At 38.1% G+C, this 18595-nt stretch overlaps 1 protein-coding gene, 1 long non-coding RNA gene and 1 other non-coding gene across 6 annotated transcripts; all 3 read right to left on the bottom strand.

Moving 5' to 3' along the window:
- Window positions 1-2136: 2136 nt before the first annotated feature.
- Window positions 2137-2209, bottom strand: TRNAK-CUU (transfer RNA lysine (anticodon CUU)). The gene has a single exon. It is a non-coding gene; the product is annotated as a tRNA-Lys (tRNA).
- Window positions 2210-4570: 2361 nt separating this feature from the next.
- On the bottom strand, window positions 4571-15569 carry LOC105046651 (uncharacterized). 2 transcript variants are annotated; one of them, XM_029265010.2, is made up of 8 exons: window positions 12580-15569; window positions 12325-12470; window positions 11330-11951; window positions 9897-11245; window positions 9650-9698; window positions 9321-9568; window positions 9025-9132; window positions 4571-5178 (listed from the first exon to the last, which is right to left on the bottom strand). In XM_029265010.2, exons 1-8 carry the CDS (start codon window positions 15241-15243, stop codon window positions 4953-4955), a joined length of 5412 nt encoding a protein of 1803 aa, XP_029120843.1. In that variant the 5' UTR covers window positions 15244-15569; the 3' UTR covers window positions 4571-4952. The 2 variants fall into 2 exon arrangements, with proteins under 2 accessions (XP_029120843.1, XP_019706995.1); XM_019851436.2 differs by having other exon boundaries at window positions 4572-5178; window positions 9897-11951.
- A 277-nt stretch (window positions 15570-15846) lies between these two features.
- Window positions 15847-18378, bottom strand: LOC140851011 (uncharacterized). 3 transcript variants are annotated; one of them, XR_012142199.1, is made up of 3 exons: window positions 17739-18366; window positions 16453-16513; window positions 15847-15960 (listed from the first exon to the last, which is right to left on the bottom strand). It is a non-coding gene; the product is annotated as an uncharacterized lncRNA (long non-coding RNA). The 3 variants fall into 3 exon arrangements; XR_012142198.1 differs by having other exon boundaries at window positions 15855-15960; window positions 18259-18378; XR_012142200.1 differs by lacking the exon at window positions 15847-15960 and adding an exon at window positions 15972-16257.
- Between the last annotated feature and the right edge of the window lie 217 nt (window positions 18379-18595).

The following is an 18595-nucleotide window of genomic DNA, read 5'->3' as shown; positions in this document are numbered from 1 at the left end:
ACTCATTTCTTTTTTGGTACTATTTTGATTAAGGATGAGTTATTCTACATGACAAAGTTTAAGTGATAAATTTAAAAAAAAAAAAGTTAAGAGCTCTTGTGACCCAAAATCATTGTGATGAATAGCTTGTCGAGCTATATAGTGATGGTAACTGGTAGTTGCTTGTACCCCAAAAGTTATTTTTATGAAAATGATTGGTTTCTATCTCAGAAATTTTGATTGTGCTAATAATTTGTTCATGTGGTTCGGTTACCCTTTGTGGGATCACAAAAATATACAAATATTAGCAAAATGGGGCCATTTAAACTTTCAGGTGATTTTTAAACTAGGATTCAATATGAAAAAGAAAGGTATCTTTCTATTGAGATACAAGCAAATCATTATAGTTATAACTTCAAATCTGATTATTATTGAAACTTAAATAACAGTATTTGGTCTTCTTCTAGTTGTTCACTCCATTTCATATTTTATTAATAAATAATAGTCAATGCTTTGCGATGGTGATGTCTATGTCTACCATCGATCAACTATAGTGAGCCCTAAATAAAGGTAAACATATAGGGCTAAAGAAAGATAATACTAGCAAAAGCAAATTTCAAATCAAACAGAATTATTGATTTCTTCTCATGCTTTTTGATTTATTCTTCTTGTAATCCTATTCTTGCTATTTATATTAAATTCATGAAACTATTTCTGTGATTGCCCGAATTTATTCATAAAATTATCATTAGCATTATATTCCCAGTTTCTTAATTGGATACAATCGTGTTTACAATCATAAAAGCAAACTTGATGACTATCCATTATCATAGAGTTCTACATCCATTTACAACATTTTGTAAGATTTGTTCATGCCAAATTTTATAGTATACTATTTAATTGGAAGTCACAATATTCGAGTGACATCAATTATTTGTTGGAGAGATGTGGGTGATAGCAATGAATTTTCCATTTTAACGTCACGGTGTAACCTATTTTGCTTTATCTTTATTTGAGATCTGAAAAATCTTTCGTACCTTTCATGAGAAGTTCATAAGAATTTTTTTTTTAGAGAAGATGTTTATAAGAATATCACAATCTAAACTCTCTCTCTCTCCCTAACTAAGTGGGCTTTTATTTGTGGACACCATTTTTTTTCTATTTGTATTATCATTTAAATTTGCATGTTGAAGTGCTTTCAACATGGCATATTGCGACTATTATTTACTTTTGCCCACCCCCTCACCCAAAGTGGACTTTTATTTGCGGACTCTATTTTTTTTCATAATTATATTATCATTTAATTTTGAGTGTTGGAGTACTTTCAATGTGACATTTTGCCACTATTATTTTCTCTTGTTTAGTTATTTTGTAAATCTGGATAAATATAAATAGATTTATTTAGGTTTATTCAATCAAATAATTTTTTGAGCATCTAAATAATATTGCAATAAGGAGAATCCCTTAGCGTATATTTGCGTTAAAGGAAATCCAAGCATAAAAATAAAAAAAAAAGTCTTTCCAGTGAAAGGGAAAGATTTTGAAATACTAGTTATATGCTTTCCGAACTTGTTTATTTTTTAAATAAAACTAGCAAAAAGACTAGATTTTTCAAGCAAAATAATTTTTTGAAACAATTTTCTTTGCAACCAAGAATGCTGTTACATGTTTCAAAAATCTGAAAATTTATTTTTAGAAATACTTAGTTGGCTTTAACCATGTTAAAACATTGTTGTGGGGGTGCTTTTGAAGAGAGGTTGAATGGTTTTATTTGTTAATGATCGAGAACTATATAAAATGAATAAAAGTTTTTAAAAAAATCCTATTAGAATTCCTATTCAGGAAATAAATAGACAAATATAAGTTTACACATGTGAAGCAGTAGATTTAGAACAATTTTTCACATTAGTGGCCAATTTGCTTACGTTGTTGTCAATTTTTCAGGAATTTTTTCATCAATCCTTTGTATTCTCTTATATTTCTTAAATTAGAATGAAATGATATTTTACTTTTTGTAATGAATCTTGATGAAACGTACATTGTGTGTTAAAACGGAGGAAAATAAATAGAGAGGGAAGTTAAGAGAGAAATAAGAACTAAGAAATCTGGCGTTTTATTTTTTGTAACGTAAATCTGATAATTAAAAAGCTTTTTTCACGCCCACCGTGGGGCTCGAACCCACGACCACAAGGTTAAGAGCCTTGCGCTCTACCGGCTGAGCTAGACGGGCTGGTGTACGAAACCTACCCATTCAAAATTATCACTTTTCAATTTATGCTGTGAAACCCACCCAATTTTCAAATACACGTTATTTTGATGCCAATCCATAGCTTATAGCTTTGTACCTTGCTTTAGCTCTAGCTTCCACACTTCGCTCGTTTCCACGAAATAATGAAGGAAGCCATTTTCAGATCCTCCGAATGCAAAGCTAGCAGCAGAGATTGTGGTTCTATATGCGGATTTAGATGCATCCCATAGATTGGCTACTTCGATCAGAATCGGTTTCTTTTTTTGGTTTTGGGTTACATTTGCCATGCTGTTCCATAACTGCTTAATTTCCTTGAGGCAGCAAGACCTATCTTAAACCTTGGCAGGATCACAATTCGCGCCATCTACACAATGGCAGGGGCATCGTGGTTTAGAAGGTGACATGGCAATAATCCAAGGGTCCAACGTGTAACACGTTGCCGCATCCCTCACTCCAATACTGCTCGCAAAACATACTCTATGACGACACGTATTGCTAGCTAATAACCATTCTGAGGCATCTACGAGGGTATAAAGTTTCTTAAGCTCATGTTATCCAAAAAAAAAAAAAAGTTTCTTAAGCTCACATAATGTTGGCTTGGCAACGTGCTAATACACATACATCACACCAATTCTTGCACGAGGTGACCCCCCCCGGCCCCCGGCGTTACTCTAGTTAACGAGAGCTTCATCCGAATCTCCGCATCCATGTGGCAGGGAAAAAAATTGGAGAATTTACGGACTGAAATGCAGCTGCAACATATTACGGGCCAAAATAAAACATAATGACCGAAAAGAGAACAGGAGAATATCATGCATTCCACTCCAAATGGAGCACTATTTCTTTTCCTGCCGGCAGATTATTTAGTAAATATCATACATTTGAGAGGCCGATTAGGGATGATAATTTTAGTCGATTTATCGGATATTCGATCTAATCCGATCCAAATGAGATAGATTTTATCGGATCTGATTAGAACACAGAACGAGTATAGATTCTAGAGAAAATATTCGAAGTAAATTTGGATTGGATATGGATAATGATATACTCCGATTCGAAGCGACCCAATATAACCTTAGTATCTACCCCTTTCAAAATTATAATAATTTTATATTATTTATATGTATCCGATCCGACTGAACCAATCTCTCTTATCTATCCAACGCAATCGATCAGACCGATATTTTTATTTAACCCGATCTAATCGATCCGATCCGAGATAGATACGGGATGGATATGGATAATAAATTTTTACTTGTGGGACGGGTATAGATTTAGATTAATGCGACCCATCAATCTTATTAACTTTCGTCTTGACTCAAGTGAAGGACAAAATTGCACGTAAGTGCAGGGCTGACCCAGGATGAAAGGATTTGCTCCCAATGTGTGGCTCCCATCTTCATCTCACCTACAACAGTATACGAAATTAGGAAGTTTCTCTTTGGACGACAAAACAGGATATTGAGAAGTTAATGTAAAAAAAAATATAGCATGTGCAATTCTAAGCGGTAATTGTTTTGCGTGGGACTTTATCAGTTCTTTGCAATTGGCATCGCTTAGACTTCATCTCCTCCACTCACATTCCAAAGCCATGTGTTTTGCGAGGCCAAAGAAACACAGCTGACCGGCTGGCCAATTTTGCGGGACATGGAAGAAATGGGTGCACATATAACAGGATAGCGTGAATTGTTTTTCTCTGTACCCAAAAGAAAATATATAACTCACAAGGTACACAAACACCACTTAAAATATAATCAGGCTATTCTTACCAATATATAAATATCAGGCTATCAACCTCACAATGGCGTTGTAGGAGAAGGCAATTTTATAGCTGACAATCAAGTGATTCTACGGCAGCAGCAGCAGCACAGCTTCCAAGTTGGAAGTTAATAGCTGTCCTTTGATGGATTTAGAATTCTGCAAAAGGGACAACGATCGAACCCTTTTCATGATGACTAAGAAAACTGACAGCTAAAGTCACTTGGTGGTCCAGAAACCGAGGGGCTACCGTTGGATTTGCCTGTCCAATGTCCGAATTAAAATAAAGAATTTATCAATAAAAAACAAGATATCGGTGGGCGTTGAAAAGGAGAGATAACGGCCATTCCTGAAGGACTATCCACCAGAATTCCTAGTTTCCTACTGTTCAAGTGGAGCCCATTCACAGCACTGCTGTAAGAAACGTAGCTGCCTGAGTCTGCTAATTTAAACGTCTGGCCACAAGTCCAGAGACTAACTGCCAACCCCATCCGTACCAAAATGTTGCCAGCCAAAAAAACAATGCCAAAGAATGGTAGCATTACCATTTGTTCTGTCTTTATGTAACACAGTACCTTTCATTCTGATATGACTGCAAAATAGCAAGATCCAGTCAAGGATGAATTGGATGATTATGAGTAACCCAAGCATCATAGCCATTTCTCATATAAACAAATAATAAGCCTTTCCATTTGAAAAATGACATGGATAAGCCAAACCTCCTCTTTCATGAACATACAAAAACCTATACCCAAGGCACAACAGAGAAAAGACCACCCACAGCAATCGATTTCAAAAAACCAACGCCCCTAGATTGTTGCATCAGCTTCTTCATAATATTTAGTGGATGCAACTACTTCCCCACTACTGTTTGTGTTTACTTGTGTATGAACGATGTGCATAAAACACCAAAGATGATTGATGATAACACAAGGATGAAGGAAAAACCAATCGACTAGTTAATGATCTAGAGAGAGAAACATAGGCCCCCCTCAGCAAAATTTCCAGGCATGGCAAAAGCTGGCACCTTTATCTGGTGAAATTCTCTGTGAGGTGCATCTTCGGAGGTCAACGAGCTCCCAACTCTGTCTGCCTGAGCCCGACCATGGAACTTTGCAAAACGATTGATGATGGAACACCTCTCCAAATCCCGGCATTCCACTCTTAAATCTAGTATGGACCTCTTCTCCAATCTGAAACAGACAAATTGATCAGATGAAACTCAAGAAGGCAGGAATATGATGAGATATCAAAACAAGTTGGCTTTTGATATATTTATGTTGATAATACAAGAACACATTTCTTCCATGGTCATAAGCATGTAATCTATCAAGGGAAAAAAAAAACTCATAAGCTCTTTTTCCATTAAAAAAGAGCCTACAGCGCTCCCTTTGCAACATCTATTCAGTCATACGTGAAAACAAAACAGGCATCAATGGTTATGGCATTATGATTTAACCTCCTTTGGCTCTTCATCGAATGCCTTGCTAAATGAACAACCACCCTTTTTCTTGAATATCCAATACAAAGGCAAAAGCTCAACTAATTCTCTAACTTTAAAGGTCTTTCCAGTAATACAAAGGACATTGGATGGTTATTCCTAACCATCCAACAAGGTTTTCTATTTCTACAATTGTGAAAGTGATCATGTACCAAGCATTGTCTATCCAAATAGGTTTTGATAATGTAGATCTGACTGCATTCCTATCTAACGCTACAACCCACTACCATCTTAAATCTTTATATTTCTAATGCATTATCCTCCACCCCTTCTGCATGAATCCCCTACTCTTCATTCAAGATGGTCATGACAGTTTCATTAAAAAAAAAAAAAAAGAAAAAAAAGATGATCATGTCATACCAGTCCTCCATCTATTAGTTTATCATTTTGGATGAAGATAGCATAGTAGTCAAACATGCAAGTCATATCTTCCATTAGAAATTTGATCAGGGACCTCATTTCAATATGCATTCCCACAAAATTATACCATTGTAAACATTTTGATATCAATTTTTGCCCCTTTGTCTCAATGCTTCTCTAAATTTCCACTTCAGTGTTCATGCAAAGTTTGTCTCAATGATTAACACTTAGTTCACAAATAGCTCACATGACAATCTGAAATCTGAATAGCAGCAATTGATTCATCTAAGACCTATATAATACCTAAATTTTTCTACATGGCTAAGAGACTGTTGTTGAACACATGCTTGCAACCAATTCACAGAACTTATAGTTGTATGATTTTCCTTAATTGCTAAGACTGCCTATACAAGAAAGAAAATTATAATATAAAAATCCATTATTTTCTTTAATTTGTTGGCTACCTCAAAGCCAAAGATCGAGCATCATAACATAGAAACAGAAGACATGCTTGCAAAACATGAGATAGGTGAATGCTCTTATAGATTAATTGGCTATACAAAATGCTTTTTGTTTTAAGTTCCTCTACAAACTTTTGGCTTAAACCATATAACTATTACATAAATTATACTGAACTGTCTCTTGGTCTTTATTATGTACATATCCCACTTATTTTATTTATTAGTCTTTACAACAGATTTAAAAAACATATCCCATGTTTAACATTATTATAATCTCAATAAGAGTGTGATCCATATGCATTAGCTATGTCATGTAATTCTACATTTTGAAATTTCTTGAATATAACATGCATCCATTTACTATCCATTTTGAAGTTTTTTGAATTTAGACATTTATGGTACCTTCCATAGTATTTTGTTCAACATTCTTTTTCCTCCCTTTTGTCCAGATACACATTCCAGATGACCCATTTCCTATCCTTCAGACAGACCCATTCTATCAGATTCATATGAACCTTGTCTTAGTCGGTAAGATGGATCTCTTTCTCAATATCATCTCCTTTTGCCCATCCATTTAACTTGATTTGCATGCCCCCTAGTTTACTCTTATAAACTTCAAAAGGCAGAAAATATGTACATTGAAATGTAGGACACAGCTGCCTTTACAAAAATCGTCAAAGCTCTTAATGAGAGCAATCTACCTTTTCATCTAGCAAAGATCCTCCAAGATCTCTCTCCCAAAGTTTCCAAGTCAAGAGCCAATAATCGGCTTTATTATTCCCAATATATTTAATTGGTGATTTATATCAATGCACCTAAGCATGCATGCTGCTGAAACAAGCCTATACGATATGTAAATGCCTGGCAATGGTCTCTTAGACATCTGCAGATTTGATCACATTACCCATACAAAGCAAATTGAGAATGAAGAAAAGACAATAATTTGTCTAGGCGATCTTTGGAGAAGGGTAGTCTAAACATATTTGTTATATTTCCCTACTCACACTACGTAGGCTAATTTATCCCCTCCTCTTCCCTCAAAATATATGCCCTGCTAGGAATTTCCACCAGTAATGTTAAAATAAGGAAAATGCAATCCCCTTTCAACATGCCTTTGCTAGAAAAAGTAGACCAAGTAGTAAAAAACTTGCTGGCCTTCCTTTCTTAAAGTTTTCAAATATCAGAGCTTTTATTTAATATTAACAAAAATATTTCCTTGATGTTTTCTTAATGGCTGAGGGTGAGCCTTGGCGCAACGATAAGGTTGCTCCATTGTGACTTGGGTGTCAAACACGGAAACAGCCACCAAGCACATGAGCGTAAGGCTGTATATATCTATCCATCCCAAGACCTTGCAATAGCGGGAGCCTTGTGCCCCTCAGTGGCCCTTTTTATGTCTGGTCAATGGCTCTAATTCTTTCTTCCAAATCACCAACTGTAATGAATTGTGAATCATGTTCTGACATCTCCACACCAAGAACCTTCTCATCCTTCTTCTCATGTCCACCAGACAAAAATAAGCCTCCAAGAATCTCAGGCACCAGCCAATTTAGATCTTCTTAACATCAGTTCAAGAGAACACGCAATGGAAAAAAAAAGGAATAAGAAATTCAATTCAGTGAACTTTCACCTATCATAAAAACCTTTCAAAATAAGTAGAAGCAAACAGTGGGTTCCTTCTTCATCATGCAATTAGATCAAAACCGAAATACTGATAAATCATACCATCTTAAATCAGTAATTCTATACAGTTAAAAGATGTAAAATTAGATTGAGGTACCAGAGCTTTGTTAGGTCCTCTTTATTCAACACTCCTTCAGTTTATGTTTTGGGGCCAAAGTGACAGGACATAGCTATATTCATGATGATACCAATCCTGATGAGTTCCATCAGTCCTATGATTTGGTAAAATAAGCATCAACTAGTATATTTGCATGATGGTATGGTTATGCAAGTCAGATGCATATATGCAGTTATTTGGGTGCTTATGCATAACATTGATACACATGTATGAGTATATGCACAGATACAATTAACCATCATGCCTCTGTTTTAAAGCATAATAATTTGCAATATCCAATATCAGTGTCTATATTGCCATTCCAATCATTTTAGCATCAACAATTTATTTGCATATAATCATGCAGGATGGTACATATATGCATATTAGAGACTTCAAACTTATCTATCACAGCATGCATGCATGCATGCTGCATACAAGGTGCTCTTTAAGGATCTGAAGCGTCAGGATGTTAAGAGTTTTTCAATACCATATCCATGTGTTTGACTCTGGTACAGCATATCGATTGATCTATACAGCCAACATGGTAGATATTGAGAGCAAAGACAAAATAAAACCTTGGTGCAGGTAGCAGCAATATTGAATTGGACAATAAGTTGAAAAATTGAGATGAGGCCATTGACCAATTCGATACTGCAATGGCTAACAGACTGTATCAACAAGTTGTGAAGAAACAATTCAGCGAGAATTGGTCGCTGATTGACTTCCAAGGATAATTCAGATAGGTGAAATATATGGGCATAGCCCTGTCATTAATGAGATGAGAGACCTACGTTTTGAAAAGTGCACTTGAGATCTATGTAAACAATGGCATCATATTTTTATTTGTGACTTTAAATATGAATATCATGAGCAGCAGCAATAGCAATAATAACTTGACTGAAGCAAAACGTTACAATATAAAGCTCACACTTACCTCAAGAGATTGCTTTCAAGTTCTTCTAATCTTCCAATAAAATTTCCTATGACTTCTGAAAAGAAAGAGTCTCCTGACTTCTCAGAGGACTTAAGCTCTTCAGATCTCCTGAACAAGTTTTAAAGAAAAAATTTAATTATGTTTAAAATGAGAAGCATCTAGTTAACCATGTGAGTCCAAGATATCCAGAATCTATGTTAGCGAAGGATTAAATATAGCACACATGTCAGATGCTTTTAGCATTTTACAAGCAAGCAGCTTGCTCATTTTGAAATGTGCAATGCTATAAAGCTTACATTTTTCTATTGCTCAAAAGCATGTGAGAATCATTTCCTGAGCAAGAGATAAGGCTGCATGCATCTCCTAGTGCTAATTTAGCAATGAAGTATGCAAGACTTTCATAAGAAGCAGTTGCATCTGCATTAAGAAATCTAGCTGGTACAGAGGGGATGAGTTGTTGCATAAGCAGAGTTGTCAAGACAAGCCTTCTACGCAATTGAGTAATTGATGAGCAATCCTCCATCATCTTGAATTCATCTCCAACCTGTAGGGCATAAGTGGTCAATATACTCCAGTACCAAAATGCCATGGAGCAAGACAAAGAATCACAAAATGCGAAACGAACCTTCTCAATTAGCCTATTGGCAACCTGAGCCCAATCTAACTCCGCCGTGCTGTAAAAAATAAGAAAGAACACCAATTATTAACTAGGAGAGACAGACACAACAAGCACGCACTTAAGCTTATGTGGTAACATGCAAACACGTAGTCCTTGCCCCAACATAAGGATGCATGCACGACCACAATGAACCCAATTAATAAAAAAAAAAAAAAAGAAGCCATTGAGCAAGTTGCTATTTTTTGAATGCCACCTGATAGTTTGCAGCCTTCTAGAACCTTGCATCACCTCCTTGTGCCAAGGTAACAGTTCCACAGTTGAACTTTTACGCTTCTTTGGCATTAGAATCACATTATTATCAATGGCATCCAGAGGTAGAGAATGAGAAGGTGAATCATCAGTGGTAGCTATGATGGTGGATGATGCGTTCTGCTGGAGGGTACCGACCTTACTGGAATTAAATCCTTGTTCCACCAGAGTACTGTTATGCATGCTCTCAGAAACCTTTGCAAAGAAGCAGGTGGCACTATTTGCAGTCCTTTGAGAATTACTGAATCCATCACGCATTGCTAGAATTTGACCATCTTTATAGGCCCCATACTGCACAAACCAGGAAGGAGCCATTTGCGGACTAATCTGTGGCTGTTCATTCACTGTTGACTTGGAACTTTTAATAGGAGATTTTGCATGATTCTGCATATCATGCTGTATTGAGGCAAGTAGATCTTGAGAAGGAAAATCTCTACCAGTGATCTGAGAACATGTGCTTGCACTTTTGTCTTCATTTTCCTTTGAAGAAAAGCTCAGCATTTTGACATCAGAAGGAAATGAACTATGATGGATGCTTGCATCCACTTCTTTCAAAACTGGATTCTGTCCAAAAATAAACCTCTGACCTCTTGTCCACCCCATCTGCACAGCATCAGAATATAAATCTGCTCCTTTGAGCCTCTTTCCAACCTGTTTGCTAGGATCAGGCTCTACACCCTTCACCTTCATCTGCTGAAGGAGGGAGTAGTCTTGTGTATGAGCATCTAGTGATTTTACAGTTCGTTCAGAGGCACCCATATCATGATATAAAGAGGCAAAATTTGAGTCCTGTCCATGTTGTGCTCTATTGAAATCTTGCTGGTGTAGACAGATCAGTGATCGAACAGAGACAGCAGAATTTCCATCAGAGAGATGTTTTTGCACCACTTCTTGCCCTTGGGATGCACTGCCTTTCATCGGAGCAGCATCCAAGGAATCAATAGAAGATGCACCAAACTCACATGGAGCACTTGGTCCTCTCCTGTTTCTGTCATCAACAGTCATATGCATGGTACAAGAATTTGTGACCCTCATGCTAGGTAATGGACTTGTAGACTGATTTACAATGGGCACTGTCTTTTGAGGCTGGGCTCCAGCTAGGCGTTGTTGGGATGATATACTTGGCGATACATTATGTAGCATTGTTGAAAAACCACCTTGTTGAGAAAAGCCTGCTGTAGCAGAATGCTGCTCAATTGATTTTGTTTCCGCAAGAGAGAGTTGTTGGCCTGAATTTATTACATGAATATTTGCATTAATCAGCTGAGAATGCCCTGAATCTAGCAAATAAACCTGCGAAGCAAAGAGTGCATAAGTGTCAGCAGAGGACACAAGTCTGGAAGAGGAAACTCTGGCATCCACACTAGGTAGTGAGACCTGAGCAGATTGATCAGCTAAAGCTCCACCAATTGAGTCATTGGTCACATTAAGATGAGAGGTGTGTTTGCTATGACCATCTTCATCAGCTTGGCTTCCAAAAGGTCTTGCTGAATAGTCCATTGATGCTAGTTCATTTGCATTAGAGATATCTTTGTTCCATGCATATGGAAGTGAGGAGGGAGACAAGGAGTTTTCATAAATACTTGACTTGCTAGCCTGTCCAGATATACCTGACTCATTATCCAAATTTTCTCCCTCAGATGTTTCATGTGGAGGGATAGATGGGATTCTAGTGGTGGATGTCGATGTCAACCACATCTGATCTTTGTCTCCTGCCCCTGAGTCCAGATCCTTTGGATCGCAATCATTTAATGCTTGTAACGAAGTCTGTGAGGGCAAGTAATGGTTTGAAAGTGGTTTTCTTTGAGATGGTGGAGCCAATTTTAAACCAAACCCTTTCAAGACAGATGAATGGATATGCTGAAGATGAGCAGAACCATCAGATGCCGCTGACTCAGGGATCTCAGATGCTGCACTATGATCAGAATCACTGAAACATGCAACAGTGTTTCTTTCCCTTGATTGATCCACCTTGTGAAGAAGATCAAGCATATTTTGACTACAACAGTTGTATTTACTGCTGTGTTAGAAAAAGGCATACATACGGAAGCTAATTCCCTGACAAACACTATAGCAAAAAGTAGCAGGATGGCAAGAAGAATCAACAGGGATTAAAAGAAGAAATATGAACTTTTATCAAAAAGTGTTATTACAAAATTTGATAACCAGAAATCTGAGTATAGTTTCGTTGCACTGGTTGATTTCTCATGAGTTGCATGCTTACAAAAGGAAAAAAAAATGTAAGGACCTATTTTACAAGCCTGTTACGTTAATGCACAAAAAATCATTGTGGAGGGACATTTTTTCCAAGAATTGATATTCAGGTGCTTATAACAATACATTAGCAGCAAATACTAAAAGCCATTACTAACCTTGACCGGCCAGCACATCTATTCTGAGAAAAATGAAAAGCTGATCCATCAAATGAAGGCAAATCAGAGTCATGGCCAGGAATGGGGCCTTCGTATTGTATTTCTTCAGTTTCGTTTGCACTCCTTTGTGTACCAATTAAGTGCCCCTATAACACAAAAAATAAAATCAATGCTTCCAGCCAACAAAAAGGATAGAAGGAAAAATAAGTGAAACTCATTTTACTAAAAACTATCTGCAATAAGTTCACCATATACCTTTCCCATATGAACAGCACTGTATTCAACAAAATGTCCAGGTTGCTCCTGATTCTTCAAACCTTGAACTACCAAGTGGGAAGTGCTCTGAGAATATGCTCTGTCATTTTGGGAATCAGTTTCCATATTCATCCCCGAATTTCCCTTGGGGTGATACTGAAACCTGTGAGGCCCCAAAATTTTCCAACTAGATTGGCCAGGCAATTTTTGGCCATTGATCTCCAAAGGATGGTATTCATTTCCAGCTAAATTCTCTCTTGCACAACCTCCTGGATCAGCAGGCAGGGTGGGATGTGGTGGTCTGTAATCATAGCCTTCATTAGCAACCTCTTCTGGGAGGCTATTTTCTTGTTTGTTGTTATATTTTTCACTTGATCCTTGGTCAGTATTATTTAAGGATGAGTCCCAAGCATGTTGACCCATAGTTAACTGATTTTGATATTTTGTAAAATTTTCATCTCCTTTATATTTCACAGAAGAGTCAACAGCAACATGTTTTCCATGATCACCCTGACGCCTGTTAAGAACCTGATGATTTATTTCCTGATTAAATGTCAAGGTGCTTGAAGTTGTAATAGCAGCAAAGTCACCCATACAGGCATCATCCTTGCTCAATATAGGATTGCCACTGTCAGATCTAACGGGCTGTAACCCACCAGAAAAGTTAGGGAAGGATACAGCTGCTTCATTTCTACCAACCTTCCAAATACTGCTGTCATAATTCTTTTCCATATGAAAATTAGCATCTTGATTCGTGACATTATTATCATGGGCTTTTAATTTATCAGGAGACAGCGACGCATTGATGTTCCATCCATTTGGCTTGTTACTAAGCTGGCTATTTACATTAGGCAAAGGCATCTTCTGTTGGTGAACCAAAGCCTGCATGTTCTGCAAGTTCAACTCCATGCCTGTAGATTGTGCAAAGTTTACCGACTGTTGATACATCTGTCCTTCCTGAACACAGTTAGACACATTATCCAAGTGCATTTGTGCCTGAAAGGTTTCCCCTACAGATTGCTTTTGCTGGTGACTCTGATCTAGATGCTCATCACTAGCTTCTTTTGATGGTTGTTGAATGGACTCATGGGAAGCATCAGTTGATACTCTCTCATTCAGTTTATATGCAAATGGAGTAGGGTGCGGAAAACTAGGGGCTGTATGGCAATTTGAGCTGGCATCAGCATCATTAAACAAAGCAAAAGGTCTTGAGGTCATAGATGATGCACTCTGCTGATTGCTATCATCCCACATCGTTTGCTGCTTTCCATTATCACTTAATGCAGCAGACCTGTTCCCACTCGATAGATCCGTTTTCTGGAAACTCAAGCCACTCCACTCTTCATGTAGTCCAGAATTGCTGCTTGAAGCTTCCACAGCCTCTTGCATAAGAGCACTCCAGCTCCCACTTTGAATAGAAGGAAATGCACCAAAATGGTCATTACTTTCCAAAGGTTTATCATGCAGAAAACCTGTTGAGTTTGTGATACTACTTCCAAAAGAAGAAGCACAATTGCCATCATCATCTGCACCAAACAGTTGTTTTTCTTCTGTCGGACCTAGACTAGATCCACCACAAGAAGGCTTTATCTGCATCATTGCCTCTTCTTGTAAGCTTCCTGACCAATCATTTTCTTCCTGCCTACCTTGAAATTCTTGAGCCTGCAAATTACGTGAGGCATGATCTGTCCGGCGACAGTTACCTGATGTGGCAATGACATTCGAACCTTGCACTGAAGCAGTCGCAAATGAACCCTTTCCTTGAAATGCCTGCTTAGCAATCAAAACACTGTCCTGTAAGCATCCCTGCTCAGGAACCATAAAATGATCACTTTGAAAACAATTTAGTGCAGATGACTGAATTGATGACTTCTCTGCCTCGTTCCCATCTGCCTTGATCAATGCATCAGTGCAATCATGAGACATTCCTTGGAACTGGGAGAAATAAATTGAAAAGCCTCGCATGTAGGAAACAGGAGTCCTATTCAAAGATTGATCAAGTTGTGAAACAAATCCCAAAGGTCGCATTAATTGACCCTGGTCATGTGAAAATGTAAGCTCATTTGAAATTCCATGCATGGAAGAACCACTACACTGAGCGATGCTCATACTCCCAGCAAGGAGCATATGAGAGCTGCTTGGAGTCTTCAATTCACCTTCCGAACACTCATTTGACCACATGTAATTAGATGAATCACCAACAGGCATGCCATTCAGCACACCTGGAAACTGATCGACAACTGCTTGTCTTGCAACTCCAGGTAGCTGAGCATGTAAACTCCATGGCCTTTCCCCCTGGTCCAATTGCTGAAGTTGCTGCTGCCTCTGAATCTCTTGTAGCTGTTTGTGCATCAAGTGTTGTTGCCATAATTGCATATCTTTAAATCCTTGCTGCTGCCTAGAGCTAGGTTGTGATAGTCCTGGGTGTTGGCTCATAAGGAGCTGTTGTTGACCACCAAAAAAACGAAAATTTGCAGAAGCTTCAACTACATCAGACCTCTCTGAACTTCTTTTAAGACCAGAGCCATATTCAGGAGCCTTTCCCTGCTGCAACTCAAAAGTCTGTAAGCCTCTCAGTGGTAGACTATGACTATCAGAAGTTGTTCCATCCCTTAGAAACCCCACTTGACTGGAACTTGGGTAAAGACCATGAGAACCATGCATAGATCCATTTGAGTTGAATTCTTGGCCTCTAGATTGGTTTCTAGCACATTCTCAGTTTAGGGTTGGCTGCATCAAATTTGTGCCAAAAGGCACTCGCAAAGACTGTCTGCCATTTCCCTGCTCAGACTCTGTCAAAAGCAGACCAATCACAAATAGCTATACATGAAATTGCAAAAGGAAGCTTCCTATTTGTTCAATCAAATCAATGAGAAGATATCAAAATAATTTGATTTCTTCATTTCACTTTGCAAGTCAGTCTGCCAAAAATGCAGAGAAAGATGTACAAAACACAGATGAAGAAATTAACAAACAATCACATGTTGCAACTAGACTGAACTTTTAGCAATCTTTTGGAGATACTGAGGTTCCCAATCCAGGTAACAGAAAAGGCAATTCACTGGATAAATATAAGTTCACACCTGAAGAATGAGCAATGTAGTTCTTTGAATCAAAATTATGAAGAACTCCCTTCTGCCTTTGGGTACCAACCGACAGATTGTTGTTTAAAGCTGGCCAACTTTCTTGTACTTGAGATTGAAGAATTTGAGAGAGGCTGTCTTGCTCAGTAAAGTTATGGATCCTCTCAGCAACTTCATTCACAGGCATAGATGAGGTCGTTTGCAGTAACCAGTGCTAGTGCTTTTGTATTGTTTAGGAACATTATGGGCAATCTACCCAGATGGAAATGAATGTGTAAACTTCAACAGCCTCTCAGTCCTAGAGAGCAACAAAAAGATGGTCAATAAGCAAGTGCAATTGCATAATTCAAACTCCCACCAGAACAATGTTATGTGACCATTCATGGCAGCTGAAGTCATGCTAACACTACACTTCCCACAATCATCAGGACTGCAGTAATAACTTCTCCAAAGCAACATGAAGAAAACAACCAGAAAAGAGTGCACAGTCCAACAAAAGCAGATGTTCATCCTTTAATGAGTCTTCTTATAATGCATTAATTTCTGGCTTCTTATTTGAAAGCCTTTTTTCTCTCATTCATACCTTCTAGCTAACCTAATAAATTCAAAATATCGCCATCATAAAGTATGCTATATCTTGGTGAAGAAATCGGTGAATAAAACAAAATAATTTAGAAAACCATGTAAATAGTCAAAAAAAGAGCATCATAGCTCAAAATAATGAGGCTATCGATACCTGATTAATCAATGTGAAATATGGCGAGAAAAAAGAATAGTAATGAAAATTTACCTTTGAGAAGCACCTGGTACCATTCTTGCAGACATTTTTCCATCAAGAATTCATGCTGGGCCTGCGTGTAGAAACATGCACTCAGATAACATTCAGCCAAAAGTAGTGTGAACAGAAAAGACAGTTAAATAAAAAGAAAATACTCTGCACTTAGAAATATTTATATCTTTATTCCTTTTGGTTCAAATTGCAAGCTGGGGACACCAATGGTCTCAAAGGAAAAAAGATTAAAGGTACTATCACAAAAGGGATGTAAGTCAAGTGATCTACAGAAAAAAATAACTCAAAAGAATTTTGCTTGAAAAGATGTACATAAACACATACAACACAATGTGGCCTCGTTGCACCATCATCTTTTTTAAACTCCCAATTAAACTCTACTTGAATGACAAAATAAAACCTGGAATATGAATCCGATGTCTGAAAGGAAGTTTGATGATTAGGATTGTCAGAAAGCAGAAAATAATCATATAACATATGGAACCAATGTGAATAATAATTTGATTTTTAAAAAAAAAATAAAAAAAAAAGATGGCATTTTCGATTGACCAGGTGGCAATAAGGACACAAGCAGTGGCATGTCAGTGAAAGGTCAATGGAGCACTTTCTTCGTAAAAGAAATAGAAAAGAAAGTAGGTGAAATGAACCAGTGATCTTTTTTTTTTGTCATTTGCATTATCAAAGCCAAATGCGAACGAAGTGTGAGAGCAGGTGATGGAAAACATGGATCAGAACTTTCTATCCTAGAAAACAAAGGGAACAACCATCAGACAAGAACACTAAAACAGCTTAGCGGCCAGGTGAACCACCTCTGATATTTGTAGGAAGGATCGAACATTTTGGTCCCTAAACCATCAGGAAGTGCGTCTAAAATGCTACATTGCATGATGCAGCAAAATTAAGACATTTATCATAAATTCACGACTAAAAGAGTAAGAACTCTGCATAGATTGGGAAAGATGAAAGAGGAGATTCTGTCCAATAGACGACGCTCCAGCAAAGAAACCATGTACCACAGTTGATCTGTTATGAGGTACATTCTTCAACAATTTTAACTGGTTTTATAAACAATAACAATACTCACCTCGAAAAGAATCATGCTCCACGGAAACAAATTAATATCCCCAGTTAAAAACTACGAACCGTCGTTCTTCGGGAGGAAAACAAATGGATGCAGTATATAGTAAAAAATAGTTCAAATTTTATGGCAGCGATACTTCCATACATTAGAAAATCTACCAAAAAAAAAAAAAAAAAAAGCAACCTGAACGATTCCTAACTGCTACCGATTTAGTTCAAAATGCTCGAACTCAAAAAGAAACTCGATTCTCATAAAACCACGGCCTAAAAACCCAAAACTGCACTTCCTTCAAGCATCAGTGAAGCGAAAGGTGGGCATTTCTCTATAAACTGAGAAATTCTACACAGCACGGACGACAAAAAGAAGCACCAAACCCTAGAATGCACCTCCCCACCTAACCCACTTCCAAAAACCACACTTGCCATTGAACACCAGGGCCGAAATGCCGAAAGCACCCCCTTCCCGAGCTTCGTCCGCGCAATTCACGCAAGAACAACTGCCAAAATCTCTGCAGATGATTATCATCACGCGGAAAAAAATGTCGAAAACCAACGCCCATCCAGTAAAGAAAGAACCAGAAACCTAGACAAGAATCGCTCTGAAACGGGGACCGCCCATCCAGCGAGGGAGATGGAGAGGTTCCAGCTAGCTTACTTGGATTGCCTACGAGTTCCACGAATGAAGATCGAAAACGATACCCCCAAGACCAGGGTAAGCATTTATACCTCTGGATTTCGAGCTAGGGTTAGGGTTGGAAGACGAACGAGGGGCAATCGAAGCCTTCTGAGCTCCCTCCCTCGGCGAGAATGGAGCTGCGGAGCAAACATAAAGTGATCGAATATTTCAACGAACTCGGGGTGCGGCAAGAACGCCGGTTCGGATCCGAACCGGGTAGGCTTGGACCCGAAGTTGGGATTTAATTAGGCTGAGGGTTTTGGGTAATCAAGACCGTCCATTTTGCCATCCCCCATCGACGGCGAATCAGGTCCGTCTGATATGCGCTCAAAGAGATTTCGCGGTGCCGATGGCATTTTGGTGGCGGGGACGGTGTTCGTGACGGAC

This window comes from Elaeis guineensis, chromosome 6 (assembly GCF_000442705.2).
Source record: "Elaeis guineensis isolate ETL-2024a chromosome 6, EG11, whole genome shotgun sequence".
NCBI lineage: Eukaryota > Viridiplantae > Streptophyta > Magnoliopsida > Arecales > Arecaceae > Elaeis > Elaeis guineensis.
The sequence above is the reverse complement of the archived record's forward strand: the minus strand, read 5'-3'. Positions and strand labels throughout refer to the sequence as shown.